The 16,819-nt window shown below is 38.2% G+C and overlaps 1 protein-coding gene and 1 pseudogene across 2 annotated transcripts in view; both read right to left on the bottom strand.

The window, feature by feature from the left end:
* Window positions 1–16,819, bottom strand: part of Kiaa1324l (KIAA1324 like) — a 192,837-nt gene that overhangs the window by 68,609 nt on the left and 107,409 nt on the right. For both annotated transcript variants that reach the window (XM_021162113.2, XM_029477444.1), the window contains 2 exons: window positions 7,159–7,354; window positions 2,286–2,433 (listed from right to left, as the gene is read on the bottom strand). In XM_021162113.2, the coding sequence (XP_021017772.1) occupies window positions 2,286–2,433; window positions 7,159–7,354 (344 nt within the window). The remainder of the gene's footprint in view (window positions 1–2,285; window positions 2,434–7,158; window positions 7,355–16,819) is intronic.
* Window positions 214–1,070, bottom strand: LOC110294110 (annotated as a pseudogene).

The raw sequence follows: 16,819 nt of genomic DNA, 5'->3' as shown, positions 1-16,819 counted from the left end.
CCATATATACTTAAACCAAGTAAAGGGTGGAGTTCCATCCTTGAAAACTAAACAGGCATTTTAGACAACACATTCTTGACAATTGAACCTGGACAACATTTATCAAACACAGTAGGGAAAGTTCTCACTTTGCATTATAAAAAGGACAGCCAGATATCAACTATTACAGAAATGAAGTAAGACAGAATATTTCAAACTGCTTAAAGCATTTTCTTAAAGAGACTTCCTCCACTGCCAGAGATCTCGAATAGCCTCCTGGTCAGTCATCCAGAAACAAATGTCACATAATTAATGAACTTGGCTTCTACTTGGGAAGAGAACTACCTTTTTCTATACTCGCTTGCATTTTTGCCTTAATGTCTGCTACAGAACTAGGTCCCTTTGGTGTTTTAGGAGGTTTTTGGTTTTTTTTTTACTATTTTGAAGGACTCGACCCTTTGATCTTGATGTTAACAGTTTTAAGTCTTTTCCATTTTGGTTTGATTTTTGTGCATTTTTGGCTGGGGTATCTTGTACAGATTTCTTCACTGGGACCATTTCCTCAGTTTCCTCTTCACCACCACCATCATCATCATCATTTTCTTCATCATCGTCCTCATTGTCCTCAGCATCTTCATCAAGTTTTACTTTTTCCTGTGGAACCTTGTTACCACCTCCAGGAGCAGATCATTTTCCAGACATGCCTAAGAGTTTTACATCCTCCTCATCTTCATCTTCAGGTTCTGCATCTTCCTCTACAGCTATTAGGTGCTGTCCCCTAATGTGCACAGGCCCTGAACCACACTTCAACCATAAGACCACAGATGGTGTAATTTCAAAGCCCCCAAGGGAAACTGTTGGTTGTACAGAAAGTTCCAAAGTTGCCAGTGTGACTTTAATTGGTCTGCCTCTATGATGTGTAACTCATTTTTTGCCCCTGCTCCTAAACTGACCGTTCTTAATGATAACTGGTGCTCATTTTCATCATTATCCACTTTAAAGTGATAGTCTTTGTTAGCCTTTAGTTCACAGCCAAAAAGGTAGTTGTGAGGCCTAAGAGGGCTCATGTCCATGTCCATCAAGTCTTCCATGAGGTGGAGGCACGCACTTTGGTATAGGAGAAGCTGGACAGAAAACAACTGCCTACTGTTCCACAGAACAGACACGCAGGATGAAATCACGCCAAGGACAGTGTGTTCTTTCTTAAAACCTGGATCACAGAAACATGTTTTTTTTTTTTTTCCCATTGATGACAAAACAAACATTGTGCTTAGTACAAGTCCATCTGAAAATATTTTCTCAAGAATTAAAGTCACTGTCATAATAAATAGTACGAGATCAGGTACAGCTTGCATTCATTAAATAGCCTCAGTAGTTAGTCCACTAGTATAGAACTATATCTTAGATTCTGTAATTCTACTTAAGCTCGTGACAGACATATCAAAATATGCCATATCCAAGGAGACCTTTCAACAGTCTAAAATTCACAGAATCAAAACATACAGCCATTTTTATTTTTTAAATAATTATGAATAAGCAAATAATTATAGTAAGCAGGAAATATTTACTGACTTGCAAGAAAATATTTAAGCAAAATCAAAATACTTTAATATAATTTTAACATAAAAGAAACTTATCATGACTCAATGGGTAATGTACTTGCTATATAACCATAACGAGAACATGCTTAGATCCCTACCATGTGTAAAACACAGCTGTGGTGGCACACAGCTCTAACCTAGTACTGGTAGACCAGGGAAACGCAGATGCTCAGAGCTAGCTGGGCAGCCAGCACAGCCCAATCCATGAGCTCAGGCACAATGAGACACTCTGTTTCAAAAAAGTAAAGTGGAGGGTGATAGAGGAGAACACCCAGCATCAAGTTCTGCCCTCCTCACATACACATGTATGTTCTTCCACATATAAACACACATATGAACACGTAAACATTGATATCCCTCTATATACACAATGTGTAGAAGAGTAATACCTTCTGTAGCTAAAGAATGAAGAAAATGAGTGTTGGAAAAATTATTTGTGATGTACAGTCTAAGCCAAATAGCCACCTGATGAGCATAACCAGAAATGTAGCAAGCCAACATTATTCCACAAGAAAACTGTGACAAGCAAAGAAATAATATTAAACTGAATGCAAAGTACCATCGGAGGAGGCTTTCTTTTAACATTGAAAGATGCATCTAACACCCTCCAAAAAGTTAGGAGGCATAAAGTGGTGTGAGCCAGGAGTATAAATAATTATATGAATGTTCCTTAAAAATCAAGTTCTAGAATATGAAAAGCCTTACAAAGAACTCAAAGAAGATGTTGTTGTCCACGTACTGGTACTCAAAGAAGACGTAGCCAGACTTCTTAAGGTGCACAGCGTAGATCAAAGACACAGTGCAGTCATCACGGTTAGACTCTATATAGTTCCCACGAGGAAGCCAAGAAGAGCTGTGGAAACAGAACCAAAGGTACAAGCTCAGAAACCTCTTCTAGCCACACCCCTCCAACCAAGTGATTTAATCAGGAATAGATCCCGTGGGCCAAACAAAGTGGATAACACAAGCTTTGCTGATTCAAGGGTTCAACTCCACTATTGAGAAGTTTGTTTTATACTAAATGTATTTTTTATTTTAATTAAAATGATTATGACATTTCCCCTTCCCTTTCCCCCCTCCAACTCTTCCTAGGTCACTCCCCTCCAGCACCTCCCACGGACACCGCCCTAATCCTTCTCAAATTGCCCTCAGAACAATAACAACACCAATAGACATGGAAGAGGCTCATGTGCAAAAAAATACACTACTAACTACTAGTTAGTAGTCAACTAACTACTTCTGAGTCCTAGGCTTCTCCAGGAATGAACCCCTAATTGGTTATCCCTTACTGAGTAGTAAGCCCTGAAATCATACACATACAAAAAACAATTAATGGATTCAGCAGGTTATATTTATATAGTTATATGTGTATATGTGTGTGTGTATAGTAACTATTGAAAAATGTTTATTTTTATAGCATATGACATATTAAATTTTTGTAAGGCTATATGATCAATTTGGTACAAATCTTGTTTTTTTGTTTACCAAAACCAAAATCACTAATATTAAGATTCATAGCCTCAAGTAGAATTATTCTTTCAAATAACATCTGAGTTTGGCTTATAGATACACACACACGAGATCTATGGGAAAAAGTGCTATTAATGCTAAATACTTAGATTAATATGTAAAGCTATACTATAGTTAGCCTGTTAAATTGTTTGATAGAAGGCAAAGCCTTTTCAACCTCTGAGTTAACGCTGGACCCCCTAAGGCACCTGAGTTTCCTGGAATCAATGGTTGTTACAAGCAGGACACGTGTGTGTCAGGGTTCACAGAATTCTTCTCACTATCTCGCAGAGGTACCAAAAAAGATGCAGATATTCATTGCTGTTCTAAAAATAACAATCCACACTATAATCTGCAGTCTTCAAAACCTAGGGTTAGCCAAGATATCCTAACACAACAAATCACCACGCAGACAAGGAAAAACAAAAAACAAAAAACAAAACATGATAAATCACACTTTTTCAAATTTTAAATGTCTAACTATCAAATATCATTAAGACAATAAAAAAGTCAAAAGCCACAGACCTGAAGGAGATATATTATAAAGACACACATATGTGCATATGATGTGCAGTAAATATTGCATAGATATACACATATAAGTTTCATGTCCATAATGTATAAAAAAAACTTCTTGGGCTCAGTAATTAAGTCATCACTATGTCCCAATTGATTAACAATAAAGAAAGAAAACGTAGTTTCAGATGGGCGAAGAGCAGAAGAATACTATATTCAACTGAAATTTGTGTTCAGAAAATTATTATATTAAAGAACCTATACTTAAAAAGGGCTGCTTACTGTAGACTGTTCTTGATGAATAAGCTAGTCTAACTAGAAAAAATTGTGACTATTCAAGTTCACCAAAACAAGAACCTGGTGTCCCATCACATGCGGCTAGTACCTTACTCTAAGGCATATGCATGCTGCTAAGCTTTGCCAAGCCCACATTGAAATAAACTGTCACTTTAAGAGGACAGAACCTTGGTGGTGGTTCTGTAATGGTTACTTTTCTTTGTCAATGTGATTATTCATCAAAAGCCTAAAGCATGTGGCTCTAGGTGTGTCTGTGCAAGCTTTATCAGAGACGAGTCAAGAATTAGGCTTTTTGACCTAAAAAAGTTCATGAATGGATTTCAATTCTGAATAGAGCATTGAGAGGTAGCACAGGTAGGAAAGGCTGGAAGGGAGACTGTGGCAGTGCTTGATCACTTAGGGCATGTTCTTGGATGCTGCATCTTGTCCTGATTTCTATTTGTTACTGACCTGTTGTTCTGCATGTCGTTTGCTGAGTGTTGAGCAGCTCTGCTTTCCTGCCCCTAACCTTCACAGCCAGGACTAAGACCCTTAGCAAAACAAGTCTTTGCTCCCTTTTGTTGTTTCTCGGTATCTTTTCAAGAAAAGTAATTAATGCAGCCTTGATGCTGTGTAGAGTCTGGGGAGATGAGACCGTAGGAAGGGATTAATACTTTTCTCACTAAACATTTCTCTCTTCACACATGCCAGCCTGTACCTTCATTGGGACTGTGGTTTAAAGATATATGAAGCCCTTACCAGATGTCAACACCATGCTCTTGGGCCTGCAAAATTAAACTAAATAAATCTCATTAAAAACTCCCCAGTCTCGGTTGTTCTAAAAATAAAAATTCGTAGACTAAGAAACACACACACACACACACACACACACACACCCCTCAGAAAATAAATCATTGCCACTCAGTTGAGAGAGAACAGGAGAAGACTAGAGGAATGTAAGGGTATTATGTGCAGGAAGAAGGAGAGGGGTAGGGAGAAGCCAAGAAACACATCTATTAGCTCAGCTAAATGATGATGAAGACTTTGGGTGCTGGAGGGAGTGTTCTTGTCAGAAAGCAGCCAGAGTTTACCTACTTTGCTACCTCAAGTTTGATTTTCTTAAACTCATTGACATTACAGGAAATGTTGAATAGTCAATGCACAGAGCAGAAGAGAACACATTACATCTTTAAAAAATACAATAAATTCTTTTTTTCCAAGACAATTTAGCATTCTTGCAGTGTGGTCATATGCAAAGCCAGTGACCACTTAGCAGTTAAGCAAAGGACCTTTCTGTCTTGAATCCTTAACCTACTCTCCCAGAAAATAATCAAGGTCTAAATGAAGGTCAAACATTCAAAGAAAAGAAAAAAATATATGATTTTTTCTTGAAACAATAAAGATTAGTAGAAATCCTACTACCTAAGTTTGATTATAAATATAATAATTTTTAGACTAAATTTCTAACTAATTTTTCTATTGCATTCTGCACACATTATTTATTATATTATGATGCCAATTAATTTCTCATTAAAAATTTAGCTATGTTCTTTGTAATGAATGTCCAAAATAAACAAACAAAATAAAAAACAACCCAAAACCCTTCTACTGAGATGCTCCCCGGGACCTAGGACAGGGCTGTGTTAGAACTGTATCAACTGAGGCTGCTCATCCAACAAGCAGTTGTTCTCTGAGGGGTAGAGGCTAAACTGTCTGTGGATATAAACATAAGTATTTAAAATATAGTTAGAAAGCTGGGCAGTGGTGGCGCACACCTTTAATCCTAGCACTTGGTAGGCAGAGGCAGGTGGATTTCTGAGTTCCAGGCCAGCCTGGTGTACAGAGTGAGTTCCAGGACAGCCAGGGCTACACAGAGAAACCCTGTCTTTTGAAAAACTGAAATATATATACAGTTAGCAATTATACTGGTTTGGGAAAATGGGAGTAATAGGTTCTCCTCTAAGAACCATGATCTTCTCAAACATAAATAGTTCCTACTGCTAGTTACTAGTTGCTAGTTAAATGGTGCCATTTACAATATGAGGCACAAATTCCCTTCTATTGAGCAGGGCCTGAGTCCAATTAGACAGTTATTGGCTACTGCCAATATAAGTGCCACTATTATGTTCTTGGACTGTCTTGCCATGCTAGTCATTGTAGTTCATAGGCTCTACAGCTGGGTAAGACTATTGATTGCTTTCCTCTACTGGCAGCTTCCACAGTGCCTTCAGATTCTATGAAAGCTTGGCCTTGGAGAGCAAGTTTCCAGGTCAGTACCAGCTCAATTCCTCTAAGTCTAACATGTGTGGGGTCTTCAGCACTTGGATCTGAACTTCAAGTTCTGAGAGGCAACCAAGGGCAATAGTAATAGCCTGTATGTAATGGGGAAGGGTCTCTTAGACTCCCCTGACCAAAAATAGAAAATAAAATAGAAATAAAATGTACAGGGCAGATTTCCGTACCTGGGTTTTTATTAGATATTGATGGCTCTTTGGAGGAAGGGAGCACTATAACCCAAGTGATGTAACTTCATTAAGTGTGTGTGTGTGTGTGTGTGTGTGTGTGTGTGTGTGTGTGTGCATGTGCGCGCGCACCTGAGCACATGTTTTAAGTAAACATTTATTACTGAAGAGGAAATGAAAAGATTGTAAGAGCCAAAGGACCAAGACAACTGCCATACAGTAGCATCTTCAGTATACAATAGGTAAGCTGTACCCATAAAATCTCAACAATATGGTTGCCTATACAATATCTGCACCATGGCAACATGAGTTAACATGATAATGTGGGTGAAAGAAATCTCTCAAAGTCCCATTCCTACAAATTAATGACTGCTCAAGGATGAACCCCCATTAGACAATCCAATCCCAAATAGTCAGTCCTAAACACATACACATTTTAACAATGCTAAAGGGACTCAGCACCATGTAAGTATGTATGTATGTACATATATATATGTATATATATACATATATACACATATATACACATATATACATGTATATATATGAATTTATATGTCTATAATAATTAAAGAAGAGTATATGTATAAAGGGGTTGGAGGGACACAGGTAGAATTAGAGGGAGGATAAGGGTGTGGAAATTATGTAAATACAGAATTCCTTTATTAAATCCTTCCCCCAAAAACCCTACAACCCTTTGTCCTGAGCTCATCTAAGATCTTCATCAGAACTAAAACTATCCTCAACTTTTCTAGAAAAGAACAACTACACCTTTGCCAAGTCTCCAAAATGCAAAGGTTCCTTTGGGGTCTTACTTGTTACAGCCATCTGGCCTGCTGTCAGAAGGGCCCACCACAGTGTCCATGAATGTTGCAACGTTGGAAAATCCTGCCGGCAATTCATCCCATTCATCAAATTTGATGCCACTGCCCAAGGAGTAGGTGCCTTCGACACATTTACTGCAAACCTGGTTCTTCATTTCTAGATACTCTCCAGAAGCACAAGAGAAAGCTGGAAAGCAGAAGAAGATAAAACCATTATAACTGGTGTCTTCCATTAACTGTCTCTCGTTCATGTTGTCAGCAGAATTATTTCTATAAAACTCTGATCACATCAGACCCTAAATAAATTCTTCCAATGTTTTCATTATTGATTTTTTTGTATTTTAAATTCTGCCTCAACCTATTTTATTCTACTCACCCTTTGATCAAAACAAAATGTCTATTAATCCTCTCTTCTTCTACCTCTTGTCTTTCCAGGGATGTTGAACAAATGACCTTCTCTATGTGGACAACATTAGTTCTTATGTGAAAATGAGTCTTCATGAAAGATTACCCCACTGCACTCACCCCAGTCATCCAAGTCATATCCCATGGTCTAACAGTACACTCGCGGCAGCACAGTACACTGAGGTTCATAGAGAGACTACTAAAGAAGAGAAGTGCTACTTCTCCACAGAAACAAGGGTCATTATTTGGGGATTCCTAGTTATAGGTAGCATATGCTAAGCCAAGATGAGATGCTAATTCAGTGAAGAACAAAACAAAAGGTCATACCAGAGAGTAGCACAGTAGCTGAGCAACTTATCCCCATTCTGAATCCTCTTAAACATCTTCCACCTTTTCAATAGTCACAGTGGCAACCTGACCATTTATACCAACCCCATCCACGTCTAATGCCAAGTTCTCTGACTTTTTAGGCGTTGGATTAAGCCAGTGGCTCTGCTGCTAAGTGATTATTCATCAAACAAACACAAATCAATGTTTCCAAAGTACATGGCCCTGTGCGGGGTGGATTAGAGCTGGAGCCTGGATAGGGGCTATCTAATCCCTTAATCAGGACATCAAAGAAATAAGAACAAAATAAAATGTCCAAATTAGCTGATGAAAAGAAATCTACCATCCCAGGAAGGCAGCAAAGCCTCACAGGCAGGCACAGTCCTCTTTTAATACAGTGGAAGACTTAATCAGAAATAAAAACAAGCTGTTTTTGAAAAAAAAAACCTAATTAAAGAATTAGAGCTCAAACCCACACACTCACCCACCTACTCATCCACTAAACTAATATAATGATTCTCTTTAGAAAAGCTTAACAGTGCTGCTCAGTGAACTTTTTACATTTAAATCAATATCCTGAAACCAGTAAAACAGAGTATCAGCAAAGGTCAGGAAGATACGAGATCAAAATTATTCTGCAGACAAGGAAGGAAGACCATCTTGGAACAAGGATGTTATATCTTTTTTTAAACTTGTGACACCTGATGTATTCATGGTCCCATCGGGTGTTTTATTTCTGAGATAGCTACCATAGTAGCTGCCTCACAGGATTAAGAAAGATAAAATACCACACAAAATAGTGAGCATAACCACACTGTTATACAACACATGCTCACACAGGCTGCTAGTTTCAAGATGAGAGCAACCAGCAAAGAAATGGAAAGCAATTTCTTTTAGTTTCAATGAGTTGGAATCTTCTAGTAAACTCAGATTCTAGGAACAGTGCTCTAATATGACAACGAATGTCAGAAACAACAAAGCAACATGAAAAATTGTCTTGGAAGACAGTTTATTCTGAAATAAAAAATCGACCTTTTAAATTGATTAGCAATTACTAAAGATGTTTTATTTCACTTCACAGTCTATAATTCATCATGAGGGAAGTTAGGGAGGGAACCAATGCAGAACCATGGTGGTAAGAGCTGGAGCGGAATCCATGGAGGGGCACTGCTCACAGGCTTATTCTCCATGGTGTTCTTAGTTAGCTTTCTTAAAGAGCCCAGGATCCCCAGCCCAGGGATGGCACCACCCACAATGGGCTGTACTCTTCTACATCAATCAGGAATAATAATAAAAACATGTCCTATAGGCATACCTATAATCCAATCTGATGGAAGCAATTCCTTATTTGAGGTTTCCTCTTCCCAAATGACCCTAGCTTGTTCCAAGCTAACAAAAAGCTAACTAGTACATCAGGCCTGTAAATTATTGTGAAAGTGCTAAGTGTATGGATTTGAGGGTTATGAATAAATTATGCAAAAACAGAACCCATAAATCATGAGTATTGACTGTATGTGCAATAAACTCATAAAGGGAGAAGCTATTATGTACATAAGCCAAGTAAGAAAACTGAGCCACAGTATATTTAAATACTCGGATTACCCAGCTACCCAGTCAACAGACAGCACAAATACTGTTCACTCTAGCTTACTTGGTCCTAAAAGTACTACCTTACTTTAAAGAAACTGCAAGTCACACATGACAGGAACCAATGAGAAACAATTCTAACTAATTCAATACCATCTTTCACACCACCTTTCATCCCCTGTCAGCTGTTAAGCAATGTTCATCTGCACCATAATTTCCCACTCTCACATGTTGCAGAGCATTTCATATATTAAACCTAAAATATGTACTTGAAAAATATTTCAGCAAGCTCCCAACTTCAATAAGTCTATTTATGAATGGAAGATAAGAATAATATCTACCTCAAAAAATATGGAAATAGGTAAATGGGGCATTGCTCAATATGCCTGGCATATGTTACAAATAATTTGTTAGATACTACTCATACCAGGAACCTATAAATAATAACACTGCCATTAGGTTGATGATACCTGGTCTCTACAGAGCACTATGAAGTCTAAGTTCAATGGGTATATACCCTTGACAGGAGAACTAAAATGTCCTCAAGTGAAAGATGAAAATCTTAAAAGATTAAAATCTTTAAATCACTTGTTTCTATTGAGTCTTTCATTTTAATCCTTATTTAGATGCATGTCAAGGAGGAACTACACATCCTGATTAATACATAATTAACGTCATGAGATTATACTGAAAGCTAGCAATGCCTACCTCTGTTAGCCCTCATTGCATTTGCTTTTCTGATACTCTCAAAGCATCATTCATTTTCTCTTTCAGCACTGGTCTTGGCATTCAGACTTTAATTGGACTCTATGGCACACAATCTCAGTGATTGCTTTCTTTGTTTTGTTATTTTTTTGTTTTGTTTATCTGTTCTTTATCAGGATAATTAAATTAGGCATGACAATGCAGATTTCTCTAGATATTAGCTACTGTATGGTTTGGCTATGTTTCATTTTAATTAATTGGTCATTTCTAAAGTTAAAAAACGAGCTTTTGCAACAACTTTGAAATCCTGCAATAACTGAGTCAAATTGACAATTAGCAAACTCTGGAATTTTTGAAGAAGGAATATGTTAGTTTTCATTGCTTGGACAAAATACCTAAGGCAAAGCAAATTAAAGAAGCTTGGATTGATTTTGGCTTACTTCCACTGGTTTGGGTCCATCATGGTAGGGAGAGCATGACAGAACATATTTCATCACACTTTGGTCGCCAATAACCATAACCAATACTGGGCAGCCCTCTCTGGAATGATGCTACCCACGCTAGGGATGTCTTCTCTCTTCTCTCAGTTCACTTTGGAAATATTATCAGTCTCATCCAGAGCTGCACTTGGATAATCTGCTAGGAACTTCCCAATTCAATCACACTTACAAGAACAGAAAGCGGAATGGCAGGGGGAATGGAGGCTGGATGGAGGAGAGATAGAAACAAAGACAGTGACAGACACAAAGATCAAAGACACAGACAGACAGACAGACTGACACAAAGACAGAGAAGTAGGGACATTTTTGTCCAAGGTTGCCACTATATTAGTGGCCTTGGTCTGGGATTTCAGAGTACTTTACCATAGCAGCAACAGGAAGAGCAATATTTAACTCAACCCTCTAATGTCCGTACTTACCCAAAAGGCCATGCACTCACTCACTGTTCTTTTCCTTGGCTTCTGCTTTCCAGACATCTATTTCTGTAACAGTGACTCTGAGAGTGCTCAAACACATGTGCAAAGACCCAGATATGGAAAATACTGTATTAGTCCATCACCAAAGGACAAAGCCATCAGCAACCTTCTTGACCCTGCAAGTTTCTATTTCCTTACATTCCATTGGGAGCCTCTTCCTCTCCATGGGTCTGCTTATGGGGAATCAGTAAAAGACTATGAACACTAAAGTCTCTGTGGAAAATAGACTGTGATATTAAAAAGTCAAGACATTGCATTGATTATGCAAGTAAAATGTGCCAAGAAACAGTTATTAAATTGAATTGTTTATAAGCTGACTATCCTCTGTGATTTATATCCTTCAATAAAATTCTATTTTTAATCTTTTTATCACAGACACTCTTGGTTTTAGTTTTTTCTCCATCTAGAGACCTTGTGTTTTAAAGGACTATGGCCATAAATTACCTGCATTCATAAATCATTTATTTTTGCTATTTTCATTCCAATTAATTCATTACTAAAATATGATTTCTGCACCATAAACATTAGTAAGAGTAGCCATAAAAGAATTTTCAATTTTCTTGTTTAGTGAGATGTTGACAATACACAGTGAGCATATATAATCGTATTATAGGTATCACAATAATAAGCTTAATTTAAGCAGCAAGTACTTTTTAGTATTTAGCATTTGACAGACTCAAATTAGGCACTAGGGATATGGTAGCAAATAAGAAGACAGGATTAATTCTGTCTCTATGCTTATAAAGTTGCTACAATATCCTGGTCTTCCTCATAAGCCCATCTCATTTGTGAAAATAAGTTAATATCTAAACATATATAATTATATATTTGTGGGGAAATGTTAAATCTAGAATCAAGAGGCATTTGCATAACTGTCCTGCAACTGATTCGTCTTGTTTAGTAAAATACATGCAGTTAGAGCCATAGTCACCATTTTTCCTGTACAAGGAGACCTTTGTGACTGCTAATAATAGTCACAATAATAGATAAAGGCCTGAAGCAGGGACAGAGTGACTAGTTACAAGACCAGAAAGAATACTTACTTCTATCTCTAATTTAACCAACTTATTATAGCCAATCAAATAATAATACTTAGTTGTCTACTAAGCTTGTAATCATAATGTTCCTAGGGAAATGAGAAGAGAAAGAGGGGTCTGGGAGAAAATGAACTGCATTCTCAGCCTATAGTGCCTTGCATCTCGCTGACCTCAGAACCAGCAATGAGGATAGTACTTCTATACTCTCCCTTCAAGGTCTTATCTGTGAAATTCCTAAGGAGAAAAAAAAAATATGTTCTCACTCTCTCTTTCATTCTGAAAAAATAAGAAGTAAGCCAAGTCATCACATTGAAACAGGCTATTTCTTGCCATTCCTCTGATTCACAGGAGGCCAGCTTCCTTTGGCTTAAAGGGAAAGCTTGTCCCTTTTAACTAATGACAGTCTACTTATCTTAAGAAGACATTTTCCTCTAAGGAGAGCTGGCACTGAGCTGTCAATTGCCTGTCATGTTCAATCTAAAGTATGAGAATCATAGAAGACAACTTATCCAGATTCTGTGAATAGAGGTTGGTTTGCGCAAAAAGCATTAACAAGCTATATTAGTATTCCACTATAATTTATAAGTTATTGGTTTTAAGGCCTGATTTGATCACATATAAAAATGAATCCATGATAGCTAATCAATCATCTTCTATCAGGATGGTTAAAGGACTTTTGAGATCTTGTGGCTATTTTAGGAGCTTTTGCATCTGTACCTGCATGGCACTGTCCACCTCTGTGAACATCTTTACGGACTCTCACAGCAGACTCCATCCAACACAATCTGTCTCCTGCTTCACAAGTGTGAAGCACTTGGGACTATGATGCTAGAAGAGTTTACTACAATAAAACTAAGAAACCCACTGCTTCCACTTAAAGCAAAAAGGGTAGCATTAGGAAAAGCCTTGCCCTGGAAGTCAAAAGACATGAATTCTAGGTCTAGCATGGCCACAAAGGTCCTTGTGTGTGATTACCATGCAAGCAGAAGCTAAATGGCTAAATGATCAGAACTGAACTTTCTAAGTCAAATCTTACCAATAATGAATTCTAACTTCCCATTAAGAGAAAATGTGGATCACGAAGCTGGAATTTCCAAGTTTTTATTTGGGAATGCCTTAGGAATACAGATTTTCACCTCTCACTGTACAAAATGAAAGATAGTCAAGAGATCCACAAAGGTGCATTAATAAAACCAATTCTTGCGCACTTTTCAACTGCCATTCTAAGGAGTATTTAATGAAAGTGCCGCCTCTCCTATCTGAACGCTGATTCTCAAAGTACATCTCCTTTCACACACATCCTCATATGGTAAAATCAGGTAGAATTCCTGAACTACAAGCCTGATCATCCAGGGAAACAGAGCAGTATAAAACAACAGACAATCCTCATTAAATTAGCAGAAGACCTAAAAAGACTCTATTCTTTTTAAGGTAAGCAAGGGTAGTTTTCATCTTTAAAAGACAATGAAAAATACAAATGTATACTACTCTCACTGACTTCAATATTTTATCATGAAGGGGACAAGTCTCAGTTCATTGAGAACAAGATGACCTAAGGTTCAGAAGAAGAGAAAGAGACAGAAAAGGAAGGAGAGGGGAGGAAGAGAAGGCGGGAGGAAAAAGAGCAATAATAGCAAAGGTTACAGGACGGAAAGTGTGTAGAGTACTTGGTGACTCACCAAAGGAGGCAAAGCAACACATCTGTGAAATTGTTTTTCTCAGCTCTGGTTATGCCCCAACACTCTAGCTCTTAGCACTTCTGTCCTGAGAAAGTACCTATCATCTTCTCCCTCCTGAGAGCCTCTCCAACCTTACTGCAGTTTTGAGAGCTGAGTTCCTTCCTTGGGAAACATTTTATTCAGATAAGTTCCCTTAACCACAGCCCCCATCACACATTACTGTTGCCATAGGCCTGGTTCTGGCTGTTCTCAATAGTTTTGTGGGTTTTTTTTTTAATCTCATCTCTTAAGGCTATCTTCCACTCCAGCCTCTCACCTGCCACTTATGGGACCCTGAGTACACTCCAGGTCCCTCCTAGAAATGAACACCAACATTCCTATACCAAACTTCCTGAGAAGAAAGTGATCCTGTCTTGATCCACACAGAATGAATTCTTACAAGTCTTATTAGATATTTGTGTTTTATAAACAAAAACTGACATCCTATGAGACTGTGAGTTAGGATCACCGGACTGATCCAGTTGACAGAGCCCTGTAGAATCCTAGAACCTTCCCAAGAGTCATTAGAGGATTCCAGCTGTCTTTCAACAGCTTATTCTATGTTGCAAAAACAAACAAACAAACAAAAAAACCCAGAAATTCGAAATGAAGAATTTTTTTAGATAAAAACTCTGCCTATTTTTGATATTTGTTAAATAAGGAAAGCATACACTGCATATAAAGCATTTAAATGCTAGGCACAAATTAGCCAAACTAGCTCTGTATATAAGGACATTACTATAAACTTTCTCAATGTTCTACATGCTAGACTCTACTCTTTCTAGAAAATGAATACAAATAAAAATAAAGTCTACAGAGATGTTTAGCCAACTTAAATAACCCACAAAAATGTATCTGAGCCTTTGGATCTAATCTTTTCAAATTTCCCTTTTAGCTATCCTATATATATCAATTTTTCCAAGAGTAAGATATTGGAAAAGCACATACTCCTGGAGGAGGGAGGAATACTGGTCTGGTGTGCACTGTGCCATGTTCCAAAGCACAGTTAAGTAGCCTGGGGTTAGGAAGATTATTTCAGCTGGGTGATGGTGGTGCATACCTTTAATCCCAGCACTCAGAAGGCAGAGCCAGGTGGATCACTGTGAGTTCACGATCAGCCTAGTCTGCAAAGTGAGTTTAAGGACAACCAAGGCTACACAAAGAAACCCTGTCTCGAAAAACAAATAAAAAGCTGCTTTCAGTGCTGGGACTTTGTCTGGTGTGAACCTGTGCAGGTTTTGTGCATGCTGTAAATCTCTGTGAGTTCATGTGTCTATCAGTCATGTTGTGTCTGGAAGATGCCATTTTCTTGTCTTTATCCACCACCCTTCACTCGTACACTCTGTTTACCTCTACCTTCCCACATAGCTCCCTGAGCCTTGAGGGGAGGGGTATGATAAAGACAAATCACATTCCAGGGGTTGACCAACACAAAATGGACTCCATAAGTGTACATGTGAGCGTGTGTGTGTGTGTGGGGTGTGTGTGGGTGTATATGTGTGTGTGTGTGTGTGGGTGGGTGGGGGTGGTAAGAGAGATGGGGGGCGGGAGAGAAAGGAAGAAGAGAGTGAGTTTTGTTTGGTATTTTTGTCTTACAGATTTTCTTTTTCTTTTTTTTTTTTTTTATGGGCGAGAGAAAGAGAGAATAAACATGAAGTTGAGTGGGCAGGGAGATGGGGAAGATCTTAAAAGAGTTGGAGGAGATGAAAGAATATGATAAAAATAAATTTTAATAAAAGTGGTCCACGTCCTCATCTGTCTGGTGTCCAAATTTAGTTCTGACTGTGACCTGTGTTTCCATGCTTTACTTGAGCTCTTCTGTTTAAAACATTTCAGAAGATGCAGTAGAAGATGGTTTTATGGCTGTTGTGATAACTAAATAATTTAAGTCATGCACATCTAGCATTTAAATGTGTGTCTGCCACACAGCAAAGATTATTTATTTTTAGTACTTCAACTACCATTCCTACTAAACTGTACTGTGTATTTATGACTCCAGACAAATGGACTGCATTTTTCAGCTCACAACCTTTGAACCTGTGGGTATCTTCAGGTTGAAAGCCGTTCCTTGTCCTTGGCATGACCCACGAGAAGACTGGAGCATTTACCAGAATCCCTGACTCACCCACATTTCCCTTGGAAGCTAGCCATGCAGTCCTCACAGAGGACTCAGGAAAACCCAGACCCACTCCAGTCAGCGGGTGTGCCTATGCCCCAGCAAGCACCTTTATGTTACCAAGATGAAGAACTTTAGGATCCACTTGGGGCAGGGGATTATTCTCAGTGAATTAACATGGCTGGTAGCAAATGTATGGAGCTTAAATCCCTTTCTAGCCCTAAATCAGGATACATGTTTTTCCCCACGTGAACCAATGAGAGATTAATAGTTTTCCAAGGTTGCTCAGCTGGTAATTGATGACTCTGAGCTTGAAGCTCACATCTGCTTCACTGTGAGGCATTTGATGCCATCTGAGTACCTTCTGCCCTTGCTGAGATCATCCTGGATAATACGGTCCCCCACCCTTCACACCTTTTCTGCAGTGGCTTTATTTACTTCTCCCTTGATGACATGAAAATCTCTGAAAACATGGAAATGTTCATGATTTTCTGTCCTTCTTGTCAGTAAACATAGGGACATTTAATAAATGCTTCTTCAAAATTATGGAGTATTTTTTCTCAGAGACAAATGAGTTAGAACTGAGGTTAAGCTATCAGACACCACTCAAAGCCATTAACAAGACACCACTGTAGAAATGTTGCAATGGAAAACTACAAAGAAATTACACAACATGCTTTAAATCATAGCATTACTAACTTCCCATAAAATTTACTATGCTAGTCAAGCATGACAATAGACAGTGGCAAAACACAATTGCATATATATGGTACATAAAGTG

The sequence above is a fragment of the Mus caroli genome, chromosome 5 (genome assembly GCF_900094665.2).
Source record: "Mus caroli chromosome 5, CAROLI_EIJ_v1.1, whole genome shotgun sequence".
NCBI lineage: Eukaryota > Metazoa > Chordata > Mammalia > Rodentia > Muridae > Mus > Mus caroli.
Note: the sequence above shows the minus strand (reverse complement) of the source record. Positions and strands in the feature narration are given on the sequence as shown.